Source organism: Eretmochelys imbricata, chromosome 21, assembly GCF_965152235.1.
Source record: "Eretmochelys imbricata isolate rEreImb1 chromosome 21, rEreImb1.hap1, whole genome shotgun sequence".
Classification (NCBI taxonomy): Eukaryota; Metazoa; Chordata; order Testudines; family Cheloniidae; genus Eretmochelys; species Eretmochelys imbricata.
The window spans coordinates 11868997-11896710 of record NC_135592.1 but is presented as its reverse complement, the minus strand read 5'-3'; the positions used below and the strand labels follow the sequence as shown (position 1 = coordinate 11896710).

Sequence of the window (27714 nt, the reverse complement as noted above, 5' to 3'; positions counted from 1 at the left end):
TTTTTGACTGCCCACTCTCAGTGTGACCTCATGGAGCCAGATGCTGAGACGGTCAGCGCTCCCAGGCAGCTAGGGAAGTACAGAATCAAGAGAGACATATACACTGAAGAGCAGTTCCAGAAAAACTATGAAAGAAACACTCCCTCCCCAAGGAACAGGGACTTCAGAATCCAAGGAAGGGTCCAGTGCAGGTGAGTAATATACCAGGAATTTGGCAGGTATGAAGAAACTGAGGAGCCTGTTCACCTACCAATGTAAAAGCAGCGACTGACCCTCCTGCAGCCCCAACTCAGTACTACAATACAGAGGTGACTGATAGAAGCTTAATCAAAGCACCAAACTGTAGAGTCCCATGTCTAGAGCAGGTAAGCAGGGCCATCTGTATCTGTTTTCCCACCAAAGATGGAAAATGTTTTTGGTACCCTCCAGATGACTGAGCAAAACAAAAGCAAAACTGTTGAGAGAAAAAAACCCACACAAAATCAGGGATTTGGGACCCCTGAATGCAAAGGTTTAGTGCCCCCAAATGTTGGTGCACAGGGTGTCACCCACCGCCAGGGGCAGCCCTGCATGTGTGTCAGGTTTACCAGAACACTGGGGGAGTTTCTGCCTACAGACCACAAAAGTCTCTCTTCATTTCACAGTTGTGGTAATGTGAGGCAGCTATGCATAGTGAGGAGGGATTCTACTAATTGTTTCAGTCCCCTCCGGTGCTTCCTTCCACCCTAGCTGGCAGACACAAGGTTACATCTGGTTTTTCTGGCATTTGTATTTGCTATTTTTGTTTAAATTCTCCCAAGTATCACTTTTAGTTCCTGCCTAGAGTAGAAAGAGACTAGGTTTCCTAAGAGTATGGTAGAAATTGCTCTACCTCATTCTGCCTTGCTTGCTGCTGCACTCTAAGGTTCCCTTCTAGGATGGGTGAGGTGAGTGTGCAAATGCAGCATTAGTTAATATAACCCCACCCTGTTCTTCCCAGTAGGGACTTGCACTCCAGAGTATATACACAAAGACTCAAAATACCCATCTATGCTGAAAGAAAAGGAGGACTTGTGGCACCTTAGAGACTAACCAATTAATTTGAGCATAACCTTTCATGAGCTACAGCTCACTTCATGAATGCATCCGATGAAGTGAGCTATAGCTCACGAAAGCTTATGCTCAAATAAATTGGATAGTCTCTAAGGTGCCACAAGTCCTGCTTTTCTTTTTGCGGATACAGACTGACACGGCTGCTACTCTGAAACCTGTCATCTATGCTGAGATGTTGCAGGTGCTGACCACAAAGGAGCCTCTTTCAGCAGCATCAGAGGATGTCTTGTTCTTCCACCATGGAAAAATTAACCAATCAAAGTTTGGAAAATCATTTGTCACATTCCCTTTAGTTTTGTTGTGGGACTCTGTCACCCAGACTGAACTGTCATCTCCGTGTTGTCTCAGGCTTTACTCTGTCAGTCATTGGTATTTATTTGGGTTCATCAGGGGGTTGCATGTGGTAGGTTTTCTTCGTGGGCACACTTCCTTTCTCCCATATGGAGATCAGGATAGGGGCTTCCTTTTGAAATAATACCAGTTATTGTTCTGTGGATTGGCCGACAGAGCACTGTGAGTGGACTAGGTGAGTTCCTTATTCTTGAGTCACTTAATAGGAGCACCTACATACCACTGTTCTTATAAAGAAGTTGAGACCAAGTCTCCTGAAACATCACTGAATTATCACTTCTTGGTGTTCTGTTTCAACTGCTCACTAGAACTGAAGTGACTGCTGAAGCTTCACCTGCTGTTTTGTGACCCTGGTGTGACTTGAGGTTCAAAGCTAACTAAGACTGTGGGTCAAATTCAGCTTTGTTACACTGTTGTAAATCTGGAGTAATTTCACTGAAGTGAGTGGAGGCATTTTAGATTTACATTGATGTAAATAAGAGTGCAATTTTATCCCTGGCCTCCTTTTCTAGCTCTTCCTTTACCTTTAGGAATAATCAGAAAGAAAAACATCCTTCACAGAGATCAAGGAAGCTCCATCATATGAGATATTAAATAAAAGAGAGATCAGACAAAGTACTAGAACAAAGGTATCAAAGTTATTTGGAGGAGAGGGTCGAATTCTATTTAGTTATGGTCTGAGAGCTGGAGTTTACACTGAGGTCTGTGTACTACCCCCTGATGTCAGTAGGAGATTTGCACAGAGAGCAAGAGGAGAATATGGCCTTTATGTAGTAGCTCAACATTATTTGTTCAGTACTTTATTATTGCATTCATCATTCATTGAGAAAATCTGTCCCCCTTTAGGCCTGTTGTTTCTGCCTTTTGTTTCTCTTGCTTCCTCATCCTCCTTTCACAGTGTCTGGCCCACTTCCCTATCTTTGTGAGTCTCTTCTGTTCCTTCTCTGTGTTTCATTCCTAGCTGCCAGACCATTGAAGTTCAGGTTTCAGAGTAGCAGCCGTGTTAGTCTGTATTCGCAAGAAGAAAAGGAGGACTTGTGGCACCTTAGAAACTAACAAATTTATTTGAACATAAGCTTTCATGAGCTACAGCTGTAGCCACAAGTACTCCTTTTCTTCATTGAAGTTCAATCACTCCCCATGCCCCCATTCTGTCCACGACAATGATCAGTGATTAAATAGTTAATCTTGACATCAAAGTGTCATAACTGGGCTTTAAAGTTGACAGTCCAATCAGATTAATAGGGAAGATGGAAGTTTACTCCTCAAAGTCACTGTTTCAGGCTGTCTGCAGACTTGGGCAGATGCTGCATCAATTACATTTGGTTCGCTTTGGAGCGTTATTGCATACATGGGGACTAGAAACTTGCTCTTTTTTTTAAATGAAAGCTTAGTTATTAGAAACTCTGATAAAGACATGTGGACCATATAAATGCATTATGTGACCCAATGCCCAGTCAACCTGTGGAACTCATTGCCAGGGGATGCTGCAAAAGCCAAAAGTATAACTGGGTTCAAAAAATAATTGGATAAGTTCATGGCAGATAGGTCTATCAGTATCTATTAGCCAAGCTGGTCAGGGACCCAAACCCATGTTCTGAGTGTCCCTAAACCTCTGCCTGCTAGAAGCTGTGATTGAATGACAGCAGATGGATTACTCAATAAATTGCCCTATTCTCTTCACTCCCTCTGAAGCATCTGACACCAGCTGCTGTCGGAAGACAGGATATTGGGCTAGATGGACCATTAGTCTGACCCAGTATGGCCATTCTTATGTTCTTAATCCTGACTGCAGGCCATCAGTTTGACATCCCTGTATTACCGAATATAGTACGAGAAACAAATTTGACTGTTCCCTGTGGTAGATGGACACGGGGACTTAATAAGTCTTTTTCACCTCAGTTTTCAAAGATTTTATCATTTCCAGTTTTCCACCCTCATCAGAATAGCAGGAATCTAAGCACTGTTTTCCGCTTATCCTCTTTGGTACCAAAAATAAGAAATCAGTATGTCCAGAGTTGGGGATCTTAATTCAAAGACTAATGTGAGTGACACATAAAATGTTTGCTGTTGATTTGAATGGAATGCAAGGGAACCAGACATAGGAATCACTACATTGCATTCATGTTATATGTCTCTACAGGACCTGAAAGGGGTTAATCATAGCTCTATGAATTCTGGGCATAAAAAGGACAAAGGCCTGGTAAGAAGCTACAGAGGTGGAACTACTGAACAACAGTGCACACAGAACTTGTCTGGTTCCTTTCAGATTCTCCTGGGCAAGATTCAGAAAGATCATACTCAAGATGTTTCCTATCCTGAACTGGTTGTGTGCATATCGAGTCAGAGAATGGTTCCTGAACGATATACATGCTGGCCTAAGTGTGGGGATGGTCCAGATTCCACAAGGTAAGCAAAGAAAAATATTCTTGCGTGTCTTCCCCGTTCCATCTTTTTCCTTTTATTCACACCTCATTTTTCCTCCACTCTCCCTAGGCTGATCAGAAGTTTATTCTCCAGTCATGCAGGGTCCTAAAGTGGATAGAGTTTGTATATGCGTGCTTTTTTGTACATGCAAGTGCGCCTGTTTTTCAGGTATGCATCTTGCATATATGCACACATTGATGTGGGTATGCATGTGTATGCGCACTTGCAGGATTCGTTTTGGGGGATGAATTTGAAAGTAGCTTTTTCAGCTCACATGTGTATGCTTGTGTACATTTGCATATGCTTACCCTAGTATGGAAGCACTGCTCATTGTTCCATAGTTGAGTTTGTGTTTACTTGTTTGTTTGTTTATTTGCTTAAAGTAGGGATTCAGCCACTTTGTTATGAATGAAGAACACAATGTATTCTCCCCAAAGTTACAGCATTTACTCTTTGATTACAGAATACATTTTCTGAGAATTTACAATTAATGAGCTGAGATAAAATTTCTTAAACAACGGATGCTGTGAGAGGGGAAAAAAACTAATTTGTCTCTGAAACTTACTTTAATCTAATTTGGGATCACAAACACTAAAATGCCTTAATAAAAATCATATGGTTATTGAATGGTTTAAATACAGGGCAGAATTAAGATTGTTTGAATGCCCTGACTGTTTGTTTCCATTCCTTGACATGTTTGTATTTTTTTAAAGTTTGACGTGAACTCTGAATTTCCAGGATTTATAATGCTTAGTTCTGGAATAATGGTAACATCCCTGTAATGTATTTTACCCCTAAATTACTGATACATACTTTCAGTCTTTACCGCCATCTTAACATAGCTTTTATTGGGGAATATACAATGGGCTTCAAGTTGACATCAAATTTTCTTAACTGAATTTATAGCCTGCTATGTACAGGCCTGTAAACATCTGCATACATATGTTTGTACTTGTACTCAGCATTTACTCTTATGCACAATATTAGACATACACAGAGAGGCACACATGTGCTCTCAAACAAATATGCATACACACATGTACGCCTTCTAAGATTCAGTATTTTATTAGGTTTCAGAGTAGCAGCCGTGTTAGTCTGTATCCACAAAAAGAAAAGGAGGACTTGTGGTACTTTAGAGACTAACAAATTTATTTGAGCATAAGCTTTCGTGAGCTACAGCTCAGCTGTAAGCTCACGAAAGCTTATGCTCAAATAAATTTGTTAGTCTCTAAGGTACCACAGCAAATTTATTTGAGCATAAGCTTTCATGAGCTACAGCTCAGCTGTAAGCTCACGAAAGCTTATGCTCAAATAAATTTGTTAGTCTCTAAGGTGCCACAAGTCCTCCTTTTCTTTTTGAGTATTTTATTAGTATTCTTTGTGACAATGAGGTTTACAGCTCAGCTACAGGTTCCAATAATGTTGATCAGGACCCTCTAGGACCTTTCTGGATGACCTATCTCCAACTTCTGGAGGTAAAACTGAAAGGAGACCTATATAGAAGATGGTATGTTGAGCCAGAAACTTGAATCTGTTAGAATCCTGATAGAATCCACCACATGGTTCAGTTCCTGGGTCATATCTAAAACCAGAAGGGACTTATTTTCCAGTTATATTCAGATATGTCTCAGATACCATGAGAACAACTGAGCTTTCAAGATTTCCATCCATTGGGCCTAAAATCTCAAAAAACAATGCTCAGACTTCACTGTTAGTCATTCTGAAACGGAACCTGTCCCTAAGCCCTGATCTGGCCTCAAACCCAGTCCTCATTTTAAATCTAATCCCAAGCTGTATCTGAACACCACCTCCATGCCCACCAATAATTTACTAAATGAATTACAAAGAGAATTTGGTAGTCACCTGCTTTTGCTGAACTGCTTGCTTCAAGTGAGCAGGAACAAAACATCAGACTGCTGTGAATCATATTTTTCATACTTTTTAGTGCAATTTAATTGGCCAGATATATAAAACTTTTAAAAAAGAAAAGGAGTACTTGTGGCACCTTAGAGACTAACCAATTTATCTGAGCGTAAGCTTTCATGAGCTACAGCTCACTTCATCGGATGCATACTGTGGAAAGTACAGAAGATCTTTTTATACACACAAACCATGAAAAAATGGGTGTCTACCACTACAAAAGGTTTTCTCTCCCCCCACCCCACTCTCCTGCTGGTAATAGCTTATCTAAAGTGATCACTCTCCTTACAATGTGTATGATAATCAAGTTGGGCCATTTTCTTTTCTTTTTGCTAATACAGACTAACACGGCTGTTACTCTGAAACCTGTCATAAAACTTTTAGCATCTGATCATCGTTAGGTGACCTAAGTGAAATGAGTTTGTGGTTCTAAGTCCAGTTTCTAGTTAACAGGGGCCCATGTCACAAAACAACCACGAGGTTTGACACTAACTGGCCCCATAGTTGTCAGTCTCAATTCTTGCCTTCTCGGCAGAATGGATTATGGGGGCTGAACTGTCCTGTCACCTGTGGAGGTGGCTTCTCCAGACACAGATGGAGACAGTACTGGGTCAGTATGAGGGAATCTTGCTTTGCTGCTTGTGCTCTGCCTGTTCTGTCAATCAATACGGAGCTTCATTCTTCAAGGCTGCCAGGCAGGCACTTTTTCACAAGCAGAGTTTCACTTCAAAAATAAAAGTAGAAGATAAAATCTTGCCAGGCACACTTTGCTTTTAGAAATGTATGTTTCTCCTCCAGGACTGTCAGGAGTTTTGTTAACGAGGTTACCGCTACCAGTTGTCAATGGCTTCTATTCTGCATTCTGCTGCTCTTTAACATATGTCATATTCGGGACTTCGCACCATATCTCCATTGGTAAGTTTTACTCTGCTCTGTGAATTGGGTCTCCAGGACTTATGGGGTCATGTGCAGAGTTGTCATTAAAGAGTGTGGGAGGTGCTTATATCTATCTTTGTCTCATCTACTTGATCTTACTTGGTAGCATGGTCTTGGAGTGAGCATCCTCACTCCTAATCACCTGCTTGGGTTCGGTTCCAGTTCTGTAACTGTCTTGTTGTATGATCCTGAGGAAATCACTTAGGACTCAACTGTGGACTACCTTGTATGCCCGCACAAGGGAGTAAGGTGTCCACTTACTTCCTTGCATGGACTATCCACATCACAAGTACCAGCACAGAGGAGAGAGCCAGAATGCCATGGAAGAGTAATCAGCACCAGACACAGCAGGGCTTGCGCAGAATACTCTTCCTTCCTTCTCTCCCCCACCATCCCCGAGAGCAAGTGGGGAACCAGACTGAGAGTCACAATTTGGCTTCTGGTCTGCTCGTGGGGGTCACACAGCTGCTTGCCACTATCACATCCTTAATGGTTCTGCACTCTTCCGAATTATATATTCACAATACATACAAACACACGAGAAAGAGAGAAATTTGTACAAAGAGATCAACAAACAAATGGACTGGAGACATAAATCTGTGAACAGAGTCCTGGCAATTTATTTTTTGGCAATGGTTCTGATCCTAAACCTCCTCCTTTGTTTTCCCTTCGTTTCAGGTGAAAAGGTTGGCCACTGTATCACAATAAGTGGGTATAGGGTGCCCTCTAGTCTTTGAGCCAGAGCTACACTTCCTTCTTCAGCTAACTTCTTTCACATTCACTTTTCAATCTATTTGACAGTGGGGTAAAAGCTTGTTTAGAGTTTGTATTGAAATAATCTTTGGTCATGCATCTGAACAACTTGATAGTTCATGTTTGTGAGGTTGTAGATGTAATCTGCTTTTGAATGATATATCAGGAATTTCATATACTTGGGAGGGAGGTGTGTGAGAATCAGTGTTTCAGACATCATTTTATATAGCTATTAAGAAGTGTGTGTGAATGTATACACACAAACACACACAGATGGTGAAAATAGACCTTCTAGTGCATGGGTGGGGGTGAAAAATGGACTTGTGGTTGCAGGGAATCACACAACCTTCTTCTCTGTTCTCTGCTTCTGTTGGTCACAGGTTCATTCAGCATTCTGAATGCAATGGTGGCAGATGTTCTGAAGACTCTGAATTTCAGCCCTATATTGACTGCTAATGGAACCTTTGCCAATTTCTCAGATGCAAATTATATGAAAAGTTACATGGAAGCCTTGACACTTACTGCATCAACGACATTTCTGACTGGGATCATCCAGGTAGAAGTTGCATTCCTTTTAGCTCCCAATGGATGTGGCCTTGATGGACATTGTACAAACCAGGGAACTAGAACTACCAAGAGGTTAAACTTTCCCAGCACACACGTTTGAATATATATTTTTTGCAGTGCATTGAACACAGGGCTCTAGATCTTTTTCCTCTTAGGATTTCCGACCAAGTTATGTTAAGGTGCCTCTACCCCTTGATCCACACATTCAATTCATTTTCAAATCCTGGTACATCCTCCTCCATAATATTTCCTGAATCAGAATTTTTTTCTGTCCACACAACAAGAACTGCTGGAAGCTGAGAGTGGACAACAGGGGATGGATCACTCAGTGATTGCCTGTTCTGTTCAGTCCCTCCAAAACACTTGTACACATGCTCCAGTTCAATCTCTTCACTGGTTCTCCATTTTCTACTGCATCAAATTTCAGCTTTTTGACTCTACCTTTAAGACTCTTTATTGCTCTGCCTTGCCCCAGTTGTCAGTTCTTGTCTCTTGCCAGTGATGCCTGGTAGTTTTGGTAATTTATCTGTGGATTTCCATGCTTTCAAATATTTGGGTTTCTTGTAAGTTTTAACCTTAAATCTGAATGTCTTTCCTTTTCTAGTAGGTTTTTCTCTTAACTGCCATGTCCTTATAAGGATTTACCCTTACATGTACTGATTTCTATACCGACTCTTAATTTCTCTTTAACATTGTTTTTTGTCTTGGAATTATTTCTAATCCATCCGATCAAAAGTGGAGGCCAGAGAATCTCCTTGTGTGATACTGGATAGTTAGAGTTAAATGCTTTGCATTTGGCATCCTGATTCTCCACTGCTTGCACTTTTATGTAGTCATTTATACCTGTACAAAGTGGATGAAAAATGCTATCAAGCTGCTTTAGTAGTGTTTTACTCATTGTGCAAAATGGATGCAACAGGTACAAATGAGTTGACCTGGTGTAAAGCAGTGGAGAATCAGGCCTTTGGTGTATAAAGGACAAGGAGGGTGTTGGAGAGTTAAGGATTAGGTTCCAAAGTAGCTGATCACTTAGTGTCAGGCTCAGTCCCCTTTGTGCCACCACTTCTCATTCCTCTCTTGCCTTCCTTTCAGTTGCTTTTAGGCTGCTTCTGCTTGGGGTTTGTCACAACCTATCTGCCAAAGACCCTCATTGATTCTTACCTCACTGCAGCAGCGCTGCATGTCATCGTATCCCAGTTCTCCTTCATCTTCGGGATTGTGATCAACTTCCATATGGGCCCCCTGGCCATTTTCTACGTGAGTAAACCAGACACTTGGTTCAGAGACGTGCCTGCCCCTTGGAGGGGAAGGGAATGAACAGCTTCAGAAATTAAGATAATTTCAGTATAAGCACATTGCTAGGGGAGAAATTAGGCAAGTCTCAACCGTAGCTACGTTCACTCTTCGTAGGTGGGTGTACTATACAGTGTATGCAGATTTTCTGGATGCTAGGAGGAGAGAGGGGCTGGAGAGGGTTCTCTACTCACTTTGGAAAATACAATGAGAAGTACAAAGCCATATCTGTGCTGTTATTTTCTGTATTGCTCTCTATAGAAAACATATTTTTAAAATCTTGCTGTGTTCTTAGTAGCTGTCTCCCTCTTCCCATTAAAGATACTTTTGTCACAGAAGGGCCTACTAGTTGAAATACAAGGGCATTCTTTGTCATCCTTTTAGAGAGTGTGAAATGCCAGCTCATATAAAAAACGCTGTAATATCCCCTTCTCATCTTCTCTGTGATGTTTCCCATTCAGAACCTGTTTCAGTATTGCATGGCTCTCCCAAAGGCTAATGCCACCAGTATATTGCTATTTTTGGTTGGCCTAGTCATGCTGAGGATCAGCAATTGTATCAAGATAACTTACAAGCACAGTCCTGTTGCATTCCCTATGGAACTTCTCCTGGTAAGTCTTCTCCATATGTCCACTATGATAACTAAAATTAACAGAAACCAGCAAAGTCTCACTATATGAGAGGTAGCTTGGTCTGGTGGTTAGAGCACGGGGCTGTGAACCAGGAGCTCCCGAGTCCCATTATCTGCTCTGCCACGGATTTGCAGAGTGGCTTTGGACAATTACTAAATCTCTGCATCCCTGCCTCCTGAGGATGCTGTGAGGAGTAACTAATGTCTGTAAAGTGCTGTATAAATGCAAAGTATTATTCAGAAATTGGCGCAAACCAAAACACCAGGTCTCCCGTCTTGATCAGAGTTTGAACCTCTTATCTTTATTTATTGTGAGCAAAATTAGAACCTTGCATCCAAACACTCACTGGGGTTTCTAAATCCGGGTCTGAGTCTGAACCTTCCCAGATGTTGGGGATGTTCAGACTCATTCTATTTTAGAGACAGGCTCCAGCTGTGGATTCAGATTTTGTTGGTGTCATCTTTTGTTTACTTTTTCTCTTTCTCTTTTTCTTCTCCTGTGTCTTTTTTTTTAATGATCAAAAATATTAAATGTAAAAATAGTTTAAAAAAGGCTGAAAGGAAAACTCTGACCATTTTGCTCAGCCAGAAGTCTGAAAGTTCAGCGGGTCAGAGGTACTTTTCCCCAGGAATAAGGTACTTAGAGTCCAACTGTGATTGATGTTAACGGAAGTTGAGGTTACTCAGCACTTCGTAGAATAGGGCGCGTTTGTGACAATGGCCATGTCGGAATCCAAGATCGGAGATTGTAAACTGGTTTCTATCCTGCTTTGTTATTAATTTAACAACTGGAGAAAGAACACTTTAACTCTTTAGTGTTCAAAAAGTGTCAAGTCAATAATAAAGTTAATTGTAATATCTCCTTATGTAGTGCCACATCATAATCATGGTCACCTGCAAGAAGTTCAGAAGTGCCAGTAGTTATGTATTTTATTGAAAAGAACATTTTACAGGTTATTTCAAGGTTCTCATATATTTCCACTTGCAGAAAGAATCTGTAGGTAGCTTCTGTAATTATTCTTGTGGAATTTTGAACATTCCATAGTTAAGTTATGATGGAATTTTGTAAGCAAGTGTTTAGCTTTCTCCTCATCTTCCATTATCACAAACTAGAAACTGCATTTCTTTTGGTGTATTTCTTAAGGAAGTATTATATAACATGTATGAAAAGACAGTCTCTGCCCCCTTCCCCCCAGAATTTACTATCTATAATATAATTTTCCTGTTTTCCTTCCCAGATTATTACAATCACCATTATTGCTAACCATGTGCATCTGCATGCCGAATCCAGTATGCTTGCAGCCAAAATGGTTCCACACAGGTTGGTAATTTCCAGTTATGAATGAAAACGTACTCGAGAGAGAGAGAGATGGTCTGTATTCCTTGTTCCTAGATGTATGACTTTGCATTTGGCTTTATGAAAACATTTGGTTTGAATGGGCCCATCTTACCAAGTAATCCAAATTGTTCTGTATGTCTGCCCTTTCCTCACCATTATTTACCATCCACAAATTTAATTTTATTTATTTACATTTTAGATTAAATTTTATTTTAAATTGTAGAGAAAGGTTCTTGTTTGTGGGGGTTTTTTGTTTTGTTTTTCCAAATGTCTTTTTTTTTCCCTCCTGGTCATTTTTCTTTACATTGGGCTTGCCTTGCAATGGACTTAAAGTATTTTACAAACATTAATGAACTAAACCTCCCACTATCCCTGCAATTGAGATATTAAATATCCTTATTTTACAAGAGGTTGAAATTCAGGCCCCAAGAGGTTATAGACCAGCAGTAGAAGCCAAGTGGAAAGTGCAGTGCAGGATATTTCTGAGAGGAGGGCTCTGGGTGAAACACATTCAGCAACGATCCTTATTGCTGCTGAAAATAGATGCAGTCTGTGCTCCCTTCATTGTGTGCTGCCGAAGGCAACATGTAGATAGGGGAGCCTAGACACACCCCAACTAGTAGCTCTCTCCCACCTCCCATAGGGCCATGAAATGCTACTCTGTGTGTTAGCCAGGTCTCTGCCTAGTGCTTAAGGTAATGCTTGGCATCCTGCCCCGCTCCTGTGGCTATGCTGGTTAGAAAGAGGCTACCTGCATGCTCTTTGATCCACCCTCCATCTGCTCCTCTCTTAAACAGTATTCTCCACAGATTACTGACTTACATTTACTGTGCACAGACCCATCAAGGGATTCTCATGAGATGGCAGTGATCACCCCAACAAGATTCAGAGCATCCCCTGAAGAGTTCTGAATGCCGTTGGCTGAGGTCCTGAACAGGGGAACTGTACGTAAGGCACAGAACAAGATTAAGACAATTTATTCTCTGCTATTCCAGGTTTCTGCCTCCTACGCTGCCAGACTTATCAAATTTGAGCAGGATTGTAGCCCATGCCTTCTCCCTGGCTATTGTAAGCTACTTCCTTCTCATTTTCGTGGGAAAGAGGTACGCTTGTATTCACAACTACAACATCTCCAGCAACCAGGTGAGAGCACAACCTCACATGCTTCCTAGGCCAGCCAACCTGGACTTACTTGTCACTTACCAAAGCCACTAACTGTCTCGGAGTGTGGTGGGAGTCCTAGGGGCAGAGCAGAAATGCAGCCCAGTGGCTTTACAGCAACTCAGCTACCTTCCCAACAGGAGGAAGAGCACTTGAATCACAACTATCTGAAGCAGTGTACGAGCTGAGAAAGGCTAAAACAATGGGTGACTTCCAGCACCCTGGCTGAAACCAATCACATGCATATGGATGTTTGTTTGCCCCTGAAGAAAGATATGGGATATGGTAGAGGGGTTGGAGAGGCCAGGCTAAAACAGCTACTTCTTCTACAACCTGACCTCTGTATGTTCCTAATTGTGGGGTGCACCCCCCGCTTATGCCAATGAATTTTGGAACCTGTTCAAAGTGCACAGCACCCAAACATTAATAGCCAAGGTTATAAAAGGGCTGAATAGCCTCATTTCCTTCCTTTCTGTAGCCACCTGTTGGTGCAAGGATCTTCTCTGTCTGGAGTGATGATATGGGAAGTCTTTGGCCTCAAACTCCATTATTTCTAGTGTACTCTGGTTAGTAACTAGCAAGCTTGCGCCATTTCATATTTAGCTTCTTACGAAGGCATTGAGATTTTATTAGGATGGAACTAAGGCAGGTAGGAAGTCAGCATGACTTCTTATAGCCTTCGGGGATGACTACAAAGGGCATGTCATTTGCACCCAGCATTTGCATAGGTACATTATGCTGTGCATGTTAACTGGGGTGTCATATCATTCAGGGGGCTAGAGTTCACTCTCAAAGGACTCTTTTAGAAGAAGGAACTGAAGTTGTTGAGGTCAGTGCTTCAGGTGTGAACATGTGGTACAATGAAAGGGAGCGCCTTAGCCCTGCTTTTCAAAACATCCCCAAAGCCAAGCAGTACAGGTGGGCATCCAATAAACGGGAGCAGACAGTAATATCACTCTTGAAAAAAACCACAGTTACTATAAGTAAGTAAGTTTTGGGGTTGTGTGTTTTTGTTTTGTCTGTGCTTTATAGGAGCTCATGGCTATAGGGCTATGCAATATCTTCAGTTCATTTTTCAAAAGCTTTGCCGTCAGCTGTGCTATTTCGGGGACTGTCATTCAGGAGAAGACAGGTGGAAAAACACAGGTGAGTTGGGTTGGTTTTATGAGCTGCGATACCTGATCAGGAGGTCAAGCTTCCAGACCCTCCTCTAGGATCAATATAATTCCACTAGGGCCCTGGTTTTCATCCAAGCAATTTACAGACTTCTGTAAACACCACTTTTCACAATTCTGCCTGTGCAACATTAATTCCGTCCCCTTATGCTTCTGCATTAACATGCAGTCTTTAATTACATGATCACAGACTGCTAGTTTTGTAGTATCTGGAGCAGAACACGATGGGTCATCTACTGTTGCTGCAACTCCTGTGCTAGGGCGTAATAGTGGTGATCTTGCAATCAGAAGCACACAGTTTCCTTTGCCCCTTTCCTTACTTGAAGGCGGTCTCAAATCCCCCTGCGTATACTGTTTGTGGGCAAATGGTCCTTCAGCTGAAAAGAAGAGTGTATCTGAGTGGCATACAACATCACCAGACTCTTTCAGAATCCTCTGAGTGGGATTAGGCCAATGGGTTGAACCGCACAGTGAAAGCTGGCGCTTTAGAGCTGGAGGGTTGGACAAAGCAAGAGTACTTTTGCAGTACTATTTCCCGCTGTAATGTGAAATCCTGCATTAGTTTCTTCCCTCAATAAGATGCGTGGCTGGTGGCCATACAGCCTTCGATATCTGAGGAGCTCAGCAGGGGAGCAACACATGGTCAGGTCGGGAATGCATCTCTAACACAATATCTCTGTTCAGTTTGCAGCACTAATTGGAGCATCCATAATGCTAGTGGTAGTGATGAAAGTAGGACACTTTTTCCAGGCTCTGCCTAATGTAAGTGAATTTGAAACAGGATGTAAGTAGGCTGCTCCCATAACTAAGCATAATACAGAAGTCTTCCAGAATGCATTAGGGATTACACAACAGTTAACGGTTTCTAGGGATGGGACCAAACCAAAGTCACAGATTCAAACGCCCCTAAACGCCTGCTGAAAATCCAGATAGAAAATTTTGCATCTGAGGCCCATTTCTGGTTGTTTAGAAAGAGCTTGATCTCATGGGCTGGAGCATAAATGAAACGTCATAGCCAGAATCCATCATTTAGAAATAAAGGTTTTGCTTATTATCTTAATCCCCTATCTTGCAAACTCTTACACCGAGTAGTCCCATTGAACTCAACAGGGCTATACGCTTCCATGAAGTACTCTTAGACACAAATGTGTACATGTTTGTAGGATTGGTGCCTCAGACTTCACTAAAGGACACAAAACCCTCCAACTGGAATTTGGTTTTAGTATGTGTGATACCAGCTTGGACTTTGAGATTTATTCCAAAACCAAATGGTCTCCTAAACTGCCTGCCCCAGATCTTTCATTGCCCTATGAGACTCTAATAAAATACTGTTTTTTCAGGGACCCATATTTCCATTCATCTCTTAATATTTCCTCTGGCTCTCCCATTCTTTGGAAAGTTTTACTTAGGGAACTGCTGAGACCGAGCATTATTTTCCAGTGTCCCCTGGCCTCTCTGTAAGGCCATGTCTACACTAACACGTATGTCAGCAAAACTTTTGTCGCTCAGGGGTGTGAAAAAAACACACCCCTGCGCGACATAAATGTTGCCAGGATAAGCGCTCGTGTGCACAGCGTTATGTCGGCGGGAGACGCTCTCCCACCGACATAGCTACCGCCACTCGTTGAGCTGGTTTTATGATGTCGACAGGAGAGCGCTCTCCCGTCTGCATAACACAGCTACACGCGCACTTTTACAGCAGCGCAGCTGTATCAGCTTGTAAGTGTAGACATGGCCTAAGATAGGAAGACCAAGCCCTTTCCCAGAACTAGCTAACAAATTGGATGTTACCCACCCCCAATTCTCTTGTCTGCATTAGGAAAAAGGGGTGTTTTTGACAAACGGTGTCAGACAGCTTCCCCTGTCTGGCTACGTGTTGTCCGGGCTAGCTAAAAGCATTCCTTATCGAAGCAGTATTTTTGTGGTGGCGATGTGGCCCTCCCTTAGTGTTTCAGGAGGCAAAAGCATATTTGCGGTGGTTTATTGAAGAGTACGGCAGCGGAAGTTAACACATATTTCAACAGACGATGCAATTATATTTGCAGACATTCCTGTGAAATTAGACAAGAGATTATATACAAATTTAATATGGGTTTACAGATCAGAAGAAAATTGTTAGTCATATGTATACACGGTAATTACTGAAATGTAGATATTTTAACACCTTAACTTAGCAGTTTATCTAGCCATGGTCTATGTATCCATTTCATAGCATGTTTAGAGTCCCATAACGAATTAACAGGAGAATAAATGCTATTTTTCTCTGACTCCCATAGGCTGTACTAGCTGCGATTGTAATGGTTAACATGTTCCCATTTCTTGAAAAATTTATGGACGTCCCCACCCTGTGGAGACAGGATAAGTATCATTTTGTAAGTGGGAAAGACTCACACAGGGATTTGGAGCGGGGGTGTGTGTATGCTTTCAGGGAAGGATGCAGAGCAAACAATTCAGGTGCTCTTGGAGAGATGGTCCTCTGCTGCACAGAGGAAGCTGAATTACTGAAAGGGGCTGTTTGATGCAGCGAAATAGTTTTACAAATTAACTTGCAATTATTTCAATATAGGCAGAATTGCTTATGGCCTCAAAATGTTAGGGGAGGCAAACTGTTCAGGTACCATGTGGGTGACTTCAGGCTGGAAGAGTTGGATGTTTGCAGGGAAACAATTCTCACCTGCACCCAAGCCAGCCCACACCCTCTTTCACCTATAGATTACTTTGTATCCTGTTTTTTTAAAAAGAACAAATATATTTAAGAAAGTTTCTCCCAAAATAAAATATATGCAATGAAAAAATCAACAAAATTATCTCCACATATGTTTGAAGTAGACAAATGTTGAATGCTGAGATCCCACAGTGATGAGCATTGTATACACACCTAACTGATAAAAAGATAAACTAAATGTGATACCTCATTCAGTGTTCTGCGTGTTAAGGAAAGGAAATTTACCTGAGGAGGTTTGCTTCCAGATCATATATTCTGTTTTTAATGCTCTCAGCCTGTGCTGTGGTTTTGGTAGCTGGGACAAAAGAGGCCCATAACTTTAGTAGCCTGTTTATAAACACTATAAAACTTGACTCACCTACTCCTTGGCAAGGCTTATAGCTGGAAACAAGATTTTCTAAAATTCTATGAACCTAGAACATTTCCAGCTGAACTAAAACAGCTTATTAAAACATACATGTATTAAAAAATGCATTAGCTGAACTGTAATTTATTCAAACACATATTGGTGTAAAAGCAGCCTGTAACCTATAGCCAACCTCTCCCTTTAAATGCAGGTTCTGCTTTTAAAAAGTGTTAGCCAAGTAGATTCACACTGTAGGCAGAAGTGTGCTCTTGGTGACTGAACTACTGAACCTATAAGAAGCAGTGTCCATTGGAGCCATGATGTCTTCCCACCGTTTGTGGACCCACATCCCCTCTCCCCTCATGCAGGAGTCTGAGCTCAGAGGAGCATGACCCCAATTGCCATTTGATACCTTCACATCACTGAAACCCTGTTAAGGAGGCTTGAGATTCCGACTGAGCATCAGCTTTTCATTCTCCTCAGATTGTGGAGACTTTGGTGTCAACCTCGGTCAATGCTCCCTTTGATCACTGGAAAGGATGGAGCATCTGGGTCACTTGTGCCTCCATTTCCAACGAGAGTAGTTGTGTTTTCTTCAGTTGACCACAGCAGGGTTCTTTCCCCTGTTACTCCACTCCGGGATTTAGCACATGAGCTCCTTCTGGGAGAGACTGGGTCTTGGTACCCAGGGACTCAGTACAGTTTCTCTGCCATTGGGGATGGCGCTCCAGACCTATGTTGGGAATTCTCAGCACCCTGTCTCAGTCAGGCCTTCTTATCCTTACAGTCCTCTTGGTGTAGGGTACAATTATGTATGCAAACTTGGATCCCCTTGCAGTTACACATAACACTTTCCCTAGTGTATTATGGGCTTTGGATTCTGCATCCTCAAATGTATGGTGCCTGTATATTTGGTGGAGTAGGGGGAGTAAATCTATCAGCATTTGTAGCTTGAGTCTGTGGTGGAGGTTCTGAAGCCCTGTGCTTTGATCCCTGTCTGTCACCACTTCCAGGCTAGAAATGTTCCAGGAGTGAAGTTGAGACACTTCACCTATGCTACCATTTCTAACCTCTACTTTCGTACAGCAACCAAATGAGCTGCAGTGAGAAGCCAGCCAGAGATGCCATGTGGTAGGACCAGCAGAAGCCAAAGCAGGGACCTTTTGGCCTTTGGACAGTCCAATCAAAACTGTAGAATGTTTTCTGACTTTCTCTGCCCTATGGCTGATTGGGTATTTGCTCCAGCCCTCCACTTCCTTCTCACAGGATCTTCACCTCAGCTTCCCTTCACACCTTTTCCCCTGCCCTGTCCCATTCTCCTTCTTTCCATTTAGCTGATCCCCTCCTAAGTAAACCCACCAAATCTCCCTTCTCAAAAATGTTGCAGAACTAACATGATGTTTGCAGCCATCACACAGTTCATTCTGCTTGTGTTTGTGTAGCCCCTAGCACCGTGGGCTCCTGGGCCATCACTGGGGCTCACAGGGGCTGTTGTAATACAAATAATATAATAATAAATCTAGCTTGATGGTGCTGCCCAGAACAGTTCAACTGAAAAGTCATTAGGGCCTTTCTGAGGTTTACAGTAGCTCTGCACAAGAGAAGTCGTCCCAAGTACATTCATCAGTACAGGACACAGCTGAATTATTGGTTTGACTCAGTGAAAGCTGCTGTCTTTGGTGGCTGAGATGGAGCAGGTTACATGGGTACATTGTTGGTGTGTTCTTGTTTGACCCTGTCAGCAGCTAATATTGTCCTCCCTGCCTCTTATTCAAAGGTTATTTGGATTGTGACTTTTGCAGCCGTTCTGTGTCTTGGTCTCGATATCGGCTTGGCCATCGCAATGGGATTCACCTTCTTCATCATCACTGTTAGGTCACACAGGTACTGGGTCATGTTACCCTCAGAGCAGGGCACTAAGTGTACCTAAAGTTGTTATTTTGGGAATAGCAGTATGTCACAGTCCAGTACAGAAGTGGTTTTGTGCTTGTGGGGTAAACCCTTCGGTCAAGGTTTTTCTCAGGTCTCATGATTTCCCATCTGCGCATGAACTGGTACATTTTGGGGAATTTAACCTCCTAGCCTAGCTGATGGACTATCCATTTGAGCCTCTGGAAAGGGTGCCTCTGTCATCTGACTGAAGACCATTTATTGTGATGATAACATCAGCCAGGAGAGTCAGTGAGCTGCTTGCTTTAATCACCTACCCTCTATACACAGTCTTCCATAACAATAAGGTGGTACACTGTGTCCTCATTCCAAGATTATCCCTAAAGTGGTCATTGATATTCACCTGACTCGGTCCATCAACGTATCTTTCTTCTCACTAAATGCATTCACTGCCAGGGGAGATCAGCTTACTCAAGATCGACACTAAATGGACCCTTCTCTACTCTTGTAACAGAACAAAACTCTTCTGTAAAATCTCCCCGCCCCCTCCCCACCTCCAGTTATTTAAGGTTTACATTGATAGACTTATGGGACAGATTATTTCTTCCTAGTGATTATCAAAGGACATTAAATTCTGTACAGAGACATGCTATGAGCTAGCAGGTATCCCAGTCCTTAAAAGTATCAGAAGACATTTATTGAGTCATACAGTTTAAAGCCAGAAGGGACCACCAGATCCTCAAGTCTGACCTTCTGTATATCACAGGCTACTAAATACCATCCAGCCACCCCCATACCAGGCTAACAACCGGAATTAGACCAAAGTATTACAGCCCTCAGTTGAATTGATCCAAGGTAGCTTCTAAGGCATTCCTTCAGAATGTCACAATTATGAAAATATTTCAAGTTGCGACATGGAATTTAGCTCATACTTCTGTGCAGCATCATTTTCGTGACCTAGCATTGACATCTAATGAGCACTTTGAGAAAGAGTTCCGGATAACTGTTCATTTAAATATCCTCCGCATTCATACCATGTTGGTGGTTTTTTACTGCTGGTGAATTTCTCAAAAGTGGGGGTGTGTACTGACAATACTCTAAAGAATGAGAAAAGTTACCAGGAAATGGATTCCTTTGAGTACAGTGTCGCTACACACTGACACTAGCCACGATCTAGATCCTCCTTCCTCCCTTCTTTGGAGAATATATTGGATTTGGGAGAGGGAGAGACTACATGCCTTCTTACATACCCTTGCCTGGAGTGTTCCGTGGCTTGAAACAGAGCTTTCTAGACGGTTCAAGGTTTGATGTGAAGGGCACAGGTGCTTGGGTGTCCCCAATAAAGAAGATAGGGACAGGGACCAAAATATTGGGTGGTGCTAGTTTTTCCTCTCTACTCTAAGAAAACCTAATAAACATCTTATTTCAGAATGAAGATTGTGATGCTGGGCCAGATTCCAAACACAGATCTATACAGAAGTTTATCTGACTACAAAGCAGTAAGAGAACAAAACCTAATACTCAGTTCCTCTCTGTAATCCAGCTTCTTCACTTGGACACCTGGGAGTGATCCATCAGACTCAGTTCATTCACTTCAAGCCTTGAAAATCTGTAAGGATCTTTGAATATTGGCAGCGAAGAGTGATACAAATTGCCCAAAGATCAGGAGATCAGTCTGACTTGTCATTTTGGGAGCTCATTCAATCGATCCAGGCTCCCCCAGTAATGAAAGGCTTGCTCCCTGTCATTGCTGGAACTATATAGAATTTATTGCTGATCTGCTGTCCTTAGTCAGGTCTTGTCTATGCTAGGAAAATGACTCATTTTTCACAACAGATGTCAATAATGGCTGTGTCCGTACTAGAGTTTCTTAAAAATTCTCCCAGCAGTGGTAGCAAGAGCAGGGCACTGATATTTTTACCATAATGTTATTGACCCTACTTTATGCAGATCTGGATAATGCTGCAGTGAACAGCAATGTCTACATTAGTTCTCCCCGTATTGCTGAACTCATGGAGCTGCAAAGGTGGAAGAACTTAAAAAAAAAAAAAAGGTTTGGTGTAGACAAGGCATAGGGTATTTTCACTAATGAGTTTTGGAAACAATGTGGCTTGTCCTGGTCAGAGGAGACCCATTGTCAATGTCAACGGTGGATCATTTTTCTAGCATAGGCACAAACCTCAGAGACTCCGGTTTTGTCTTCCAGGCAGCGGAGATTGAAGGTGTGAAAATCTTCCAGTGTTGTTCCTCCATCTCCTTTGCAAATATGAGACACTTCAAAGGCTACTTGTTAGAGAAGGTAAACGCTACTTTTCCAATCACCATCAGCTTCTAACCTCCTCCAGTGGAAGCACACAACCCTCTCTGAGATACCGTCTGTCTTTTTCAGATGGATGTGAAAGCCGTGCCCCTCGATGAAAACGAAATGAGAGCTTTAATCTCCGTTAGTCTGTCTAGCACTGGAATGGAGAAAAAGGATTTTCAGTGTGCCTGTGTTTGTGATCCACCTGAGCCATTACCCAGGGTCAGCTCCCTTTTTTTTTCTTTTTTTTTTTTTTAATAAACAAACCCAGACTTTGTGACACTGAGAGCCATGTCACTAGCTTGCCTGAAGGCCATACCTAATTGCATATACATTTGCATATATTTGCAAACCAGAAATAAGCAGGCACAACCCTTCTCTTTGCTCTCAACCCTTATATTTGTTTATATCTTCCATGGCAGATGAACTGAGATTTTGCTTGTTGGTTGAATTGACCAGCATGGGAAAACCCAACATGTTTGCCTTCCTTTCTGGGGCTGAAAGAACTAACTTTGTCAGATGCCTCAACAGGGATTTGCTTTCCTTTTCCCACACAAGTCCAAGACTGTCTTTGGCTGCCTGCAGAATTCTAGCCACTCCTAGTGTGAGATACCCACAAATGCATGATCATTAAATACGTCAAATCCTACCAGTCACAATCTCCGTGATCAGAGGATTTCTCCTCTCCTTATTATGAACGCCTTCTGTACAGCCAGTCACACGCCCCATAATTGGAATTTGACAGTGTGATAGGTAAATGGATGGAAGAGGCTTCAGGGCAATATTCTTAATTCTCTAAACTATCTAATGCACTTCGTAAAAGATAACAAAGGCCCCTCATGCGGAAGGGGCATGAAGGGAAGCAGTTTTGGAAGGATGGGCAGGATTGAGTTTCTGAAGAAAGTCAGTGATCGCTTTGAACAGCCATCTTCTTCCAAAGTACCAAGCTGCAGAGTGTGAACCTTTTAGCTGGTTTTAACTCTTTTACTAGTGCAAAAGCCAAACTTGGAGCTATTCAGTATTCCAAACTTAACTTTTTTTAAAAGGAATTGAGTTAAAATTATTGGCTGGGTGACCAACTATTGCTGAAAGGGCAGCTAGGCTTAGAAGGGGCAGGGGGTGGAGAGACCAAGGAACCATCACAAGAAAGGGTTGGGTTTAAAAGTTAAATAACAAAAGCATATATTCAAACTATTAAGGAAAAAAATGATAACCGCGTCTCTGTTTTCTCATCACTTTATCTTAGGAACTACTTTTCATAGGGGAAGAATATGGTACATAAAACCTGAAAAAAATGCTTCTGTTTTAAAAAATGGAATATTAAATTAGTGGCCCACTTTCCAATGGTAATAAGCAACTTCAAGGCGTGCAGGACTAAGCTAACACAGCACTTCCAGGGTAGCTGAAGGTACTCTGCTGACCACAACCAAGGCTTGCATCAATCTCCTTCTAATTTATGTACTGTTGTGGCTTAGTGCTATATTTAGCACAAGTTCAAAGGTATTTCTACCATGAGAGAGGAAAGATATCAAATGATTTACAATGCTGTCATAACTGCAACTGCAACCTTCTAGACACAATTCTCTTAACTGTCTTTACTCTCCACGTTTCCATTCTAGATACCCTATACTGAGAAACTGGTGAAGCGACTTCATAGGAATAATGAGTCTTCATCATCTTCCCTGAATTTGATACGTTGGTCAAAGTTTGAAAGCAAGCGCAGTTCTGGGACTCTCCCAACAGGAATGTTGCAAACACAGCATGCTCAGTCCACAGCCATCAGGCTCAGGGCAGCAAGACCTGAGAGTGGAAAGAAGAAGGATGAAGGGGAGAGAACATGGCATTCTTCAGACCCTGGAGTAGATACTTCCACAACACTATTGTGCCAGGAAGCAACACAGTTGCGGTCCACAGAGTTTTCAACATATCCAGTCCACACTATTATTTTAGACTTCAGCATGGTGCAGTTTGTGGATTTGCAAGCTTCAGATTTACTGAGGCAGGCAAGTCACTTGAATGCATGTAAAAGCAGAAACTGAAGTTTGCCCAACATCAGATGCTTCCCATTACCCTAAAGTTACCTATTATATAAGCACCTGCCCTGTTACTATTGACTTTAATGGGAGCAAGACTGATCTTTGTATTTTCACAAATGTGTAATTTCGAAGATCCACATATATTCCCTGGCTATTTGTTTAAAGGTACACTGTAGATCTAAAAAACACATGCAGAAATGCCCTTACCTGACTCACTAATAATATCTGAGATTATGTCAACTCAGATGACTTTTTTAATCTTTCATTTATTTTTCCCCATTTCTGCTGTTCGTGTTTTGCCCTTCACACAGCAAACTGGGAGCTTTGGCATATTTCCGTAGTACTTCGTGCCGGTTGTTTTGGAACTTCAGTGCTTTGTACTTCGTTTCAGCCTCCAGGAGGAAATCCTGTCTGGGACACTCAGAGGGCTGGTTCTTGTTTCCAGAGTAGGAGAGGATAAACGCTCTCATTCCCTGAGATGTTTTATTTAAAAAGTTATTTAAAAAGTTCATTGCAAGTTAGCATGTTCTTACAGGAAGTCTTTGTCTCTAGCGTACGTGAGCATTTTTTCGTTTGTCTGGACATTTAAGAGTTATTTTAGTCCTAGACAGGAAGAGTAGATAAAAAATGTCTGTTCTCTCTGTTGACATTGGTTTGTTATTGTTGTTCATTGCAGCCTTATCTACCTTTTTCTTTGGGACAGCTCTTTAGCGTCTTAGTCGTCAAGTGAGAACCCTGGCAGACCGTATCTGTAGAGAAAATGACTGCCTGTAGCAGCGGTTCTCTGAAGATACCCTGTCACTGGGATTCTCACCCGGTCCCCCATCAATATTAAAGATGATCTTTTAAGGAGTTTCTCTACTTACACTTGACCTGGATTTTCAAAAGCAACTAATGATTTTAAGGGCCTCAATTTTGAGGTGCCCAACTTCAGGCACCTTAATCATAAAGGGACCTGATTTTCCAGGTATGCTGAGCACCTGCCCTGTAAAATCAGGTCCCTTTTGAAATTAAGTGTCTCAAGATGGGCACCCAAAACCAGGCACTCAAAATTAATGGTTATGTTTGAAAACGTAGGTCCTTATTTGCATTGTTTACTCTGGGGCATATTTTGCATGTGTGCACGCAGGTGTGTGGGCATTGAATCATTTCCAGTTGACTTAACATGGGAGCTCCACTTCCTGTACAACCAAAGCAACTGATCTGAATACTGGGAAGGCCAAATTTATATCCTGCAGGCTGTGGTACAGGATGTCCAATGTGGGGCCTGGCTCTTTGGAGCCAGAATTCTTTGAACTGTGAGAGTTCTGCTGGTCTTGCACTGACCTATAACCCCGGACTAAGTCTTCTAGAAGAACGGTATCTTCAGAAAAGCAGAGTTATAAGCAAAAGCTTTTCCCCCCTTGCATGTCCTGCCTTCTGGTTCTATGGCCGTTCCTGCATAGATCATGAGAGTGTCACTAATATTAATATGGGATTCTCTCTACAGATGTTCCATATGTTTCAGAATCTTGGTATTTCGGTCCTGATAGCCAGCTGCCACCGTGAGTATAGTATGGGTAATGCTGTATTTAGCCACTTTTTGTAAGAAAAAGATACGTTTTTAAACCTCGGTGAAATGCTATAACTGTGCTCCTTCGTGTCTGCCCTGGTGGTTTTGGTTTTTTTTACAGTCTCTGTAATAGCAATCTTTGAGAAGAATGATTTCTTTGATGGCTGCGTCACCAAAGCCCGGTTCTTTCTAACCCTGCATGACGCTGTGCTGGCCGCTTTGGAACAGAATCAAAGGCCAGAGATTGTGGAACTCAGCGCTGGAGACCCTGAACAGGAGTTAGATGAAGGGCTCACAGAGGAACAGAAGGTATGGTACTCCGCTTAAATCTAGATACCGCCGAGTGATCCTACAAGGATTTGAAGGTGTAAACATAGAAAGGCAGTTTGAGCTACGGGAATGAGTGTGGGCATATGGTAGCCAGGGATTCCTGGGTTCTAATCCCAACTCTTATGTAGACTCCCTCTGTGATCTTGGGAAAGTTACTTAATCAGTCTGTGCCTCAGTTTCCTCACCTGTAAAATGAGGGTAATAATACTGCCCTATGTTATTGCCTGTTGTATTAATGAATGTTTGCAGAGCAGTTTTGAAGATGTATAGGGCTGTGACCAGGTGCCTTTCGCAATTTGATTTAAAACAAATTCTACACTTCCTGGGGATTGGCTTTAACAAAGAAATTAACAATAAGAGCAAGTTCTGTTAAAACCTTTTCACAAGCTTGGCTGCTCTTAGGATTCCTATCTCAGGACTGCTTAGCCCACAACCTAAATTCTCTCCCTCCAAAAAACCTCTGCTAGCTCTCTGATATGCAGTTGAGATAATGAACCATTTGCGGTATTGAGTCATCAGAAACCACTTAATCCATTCCCAGCAGGATCAAAACATGCTAGCAAAGTGTAGCTGTTTCAGGAAAACAGTACCACCCTGTAACAGGCTATATATATAAGATAAGCATTATTAAACCTCAAGAAGTAAGAGGAAAGGCCTGATTCTTCTCTCATGCTAGTATAAATCACAAGCATGAAAGTTAATGGATTTACACTAGTATAAAAGTGGTGTTAGTGAGGAGAATTGGACCGAAATTGTTTAGAGTCACATAGGAGTAATGGCATGAAATTAAGCAAAGATAAATTTAGAATGAATACCAGAAAAAGTTCCTAGCAATAAGTTCTGTCAGCACTAGAAAATATATTGTTGAAGAAAAATGATGTCTTGACTGTGGGCTATGTTGGGTGACAGAGAGAGGGAATCCGTCTGAAAAGTCTTTTCATCTTTATACTCTGATCTACAGAATTAAGGTAGATCAACTGGAGTATACATTTTCATGTGTTGTCACATTACACACTTAACTGCTGATGTTGAAACTGACTAAGAAGCTGGCTAACTGGGATTCCACTTGGGTTCTGGCCAGGTTTCAAATAGTAATATTTGTAAAGCAGTACTCAAGTGCTGAGTGTTAACCAATTAATTCTCACAGGAATGACTTATCTACTTTCCCTGGAAGATAATTAGGTAAGTATTATTCTTTAAAGATCACATCAGCACAGGTTTCATAGTCCTTAAAAAATATTCACAGTGGCTAAGGGTGACGGGAGGTATTTTGAATATTAGAAGTCAGTCTCTATTTTCCATACCCTCTAATTTTCCCAGAAAAAATCCTTGAAATTAAATTTACCCTGCTTAAATTCAAACCAAAGATGAATTTTGGAAAAATTTCTGTTCACTGTGGGCCAAATCCTGAAGTCTTTGATTTGGGCAAAACTCCCACTGAAGTCGATGGAAGTATTCCCTGCTGTAAGCCTTCAGAATTTTGGCTTATCTCACTGACAACAGTATAATGCATTATTGTCTTGCAATGAAGACAACTCCTATTCAGGAAAGATACCATGACACTTCTGAAAAAACAAGGAACTAATCCCATTGTCCTTGCCTACTTACATAAATTCAGCCTCTCTACATTTATCCTGCAATTTCAATTAGAAACAGCATTCTGTTTTCCCGTCCCTTCCTAAACTGGTGTATACTATTGATGCGTGTTGTTAAACAACTAAACCCTGGCCTAGAATTATACAATTCTGTTGTATAATTCTATACAACAGAATTAGTTCAGTATAACTACATCACTCAGGGCTGTAAATCATTCATATCCCTACCCTGGCGTGATGTAGTTATACTGACCTGAGCACCGGTGTAGACAGCACTGTGTTGGTGGGAGAGCTTCTTCCGCCAGCATAGCTCTTGCCTCTCACGGAGGTGGATTATCCTGTTGGTGGAGCACATCTTCATGAAAGCGCTACTGTGGATAGTGTTTTAAGTGTAGACCTGCCCTCACTCCTGCTTTCCCCTCGCAAGAGGTTGCTGCACTTCATTGGTTGGTAAAGTGACCATTATGTATGTATAGTTTGTGGTGCCACCTTGGGATCCTTTTGGATGACAAGTACAATGGAAGCGTAAGAAGATACACAAAAAATGATTTCACCCTAATAATAGTATGTTGGCAGGGGGTGAACCAGTATGTGAGTTATGGCAAAGATGGTCTTGTTGTTGACATAATTTTAATGCGTCTCCACTTGACTGCTAGATCGAGGACTCTGTAAGGGCAATTCAGAAGTTTTGTTCTTTTCTAAATTATTGCTGGATCACTTCAGCCTTATCAAGGGAAGTGCAAGGGAGCAGGGGGGCTTTTCATTCCAATATGTCGGGCATTGTGCAGCTCACTAGAAGGCACTGTGTGTGTGTGTGTGTGTGTGTGTGTGTGTGTCTTATTCAGGAGAGAAGTCTGCACTCCGGTAACAACAAAGATATTTCCTCTTTAAAGATTACCGGGAGCGAACTCTTAAATGAAGAGCCAATATCAGATCTCTTCCGTGCTTATTCACTCCAGAGTGAAGCAGAGATGAACATATTTCAACAGTATGATGCTCCACCTCCTGAGCCAGGTGACAGAGATGAGGAGTGGGAGCAGAAGTGGAAATATGCCAGAGATCCCTGAGATGCACAAGAGCGGACAGGAAATCCTAGCCCAATATATGGGGAGAGGTGCTGCTACAGCACAGTTGAGGTAGTTCTTGCCTGCATTTTGGGGTTTTTTGCCTTTGTCTCTTTCAAAGTTATTGAAATAGCCAACTAGCCAGTCCATCCAATGGTTCTGCTGGTTTAAGGAAACTAGCACAGTGTATGAAGTTATTCTTCAGGACTTTCAAACAGAGGGACTATTC

The 27714-nt window shown here is 42.0% G+C and overlaps 1 protein-coding gene across 1 annotated transcript; it reads left to right on the top strand.

Moving 5' to 3' along the window:
* Positions 1–30: 30 nt before the first annotated feature.
* Positions 31–27488, top strand: SLC26A8 (solute carrier family 26 member 8). Its single transcript, XM_077839393.1, has 19 exons — positions 31–191; positions 3713–3852; positions 6589–6705; positions 7860–8035; positions 9139–9303; positions 9801–9950; positions 11209–11291; positions 12305–12452; positions 13503–13616; positions 14330–14407; positions 15922–16017; positions 18494–18600; positions 20036–20105; positions 20813–20905; positions 20996–21130; positions 22528–22911; positions 24434–24488; positions 24618–24805; positions 27315–27488. The coding sequence occupies exons 1-19, from the start codon at positions 31–33 to the stop codon at positions 27486–27488; spliced, it is 2634 nt and encodes an 877-aa protein (XP_077695519.1).
* The last annotated feature ends 226 nt before the right edge of the window (positions 27489–27714 follow it).

Bases quoted from the DNA above. Each gene is read 5' to 3' on its own strand.
- SLC26A8 (XM_077839393.1), top strand. From the start codon at position 31: ATGGAGCCAGATGCTGAGACGGTCAGCGCTCCCAGGCAGCTAGGGAAG. The intron at 9,951-11,208 runs GTAAGTCTTCTC...TTTCCTTCCCAG, and splicing joins TCCCTATGGAACTTCTCCTG to ATTATTACAATCACCATTAT. The intron at 18,601-20,035 runs GTACTGGGTCAT...ATCTTATTTCAG, and splicing joins ATCACTGTTAGGTCACACAG to AATGAAGATTGTGATGCTGG.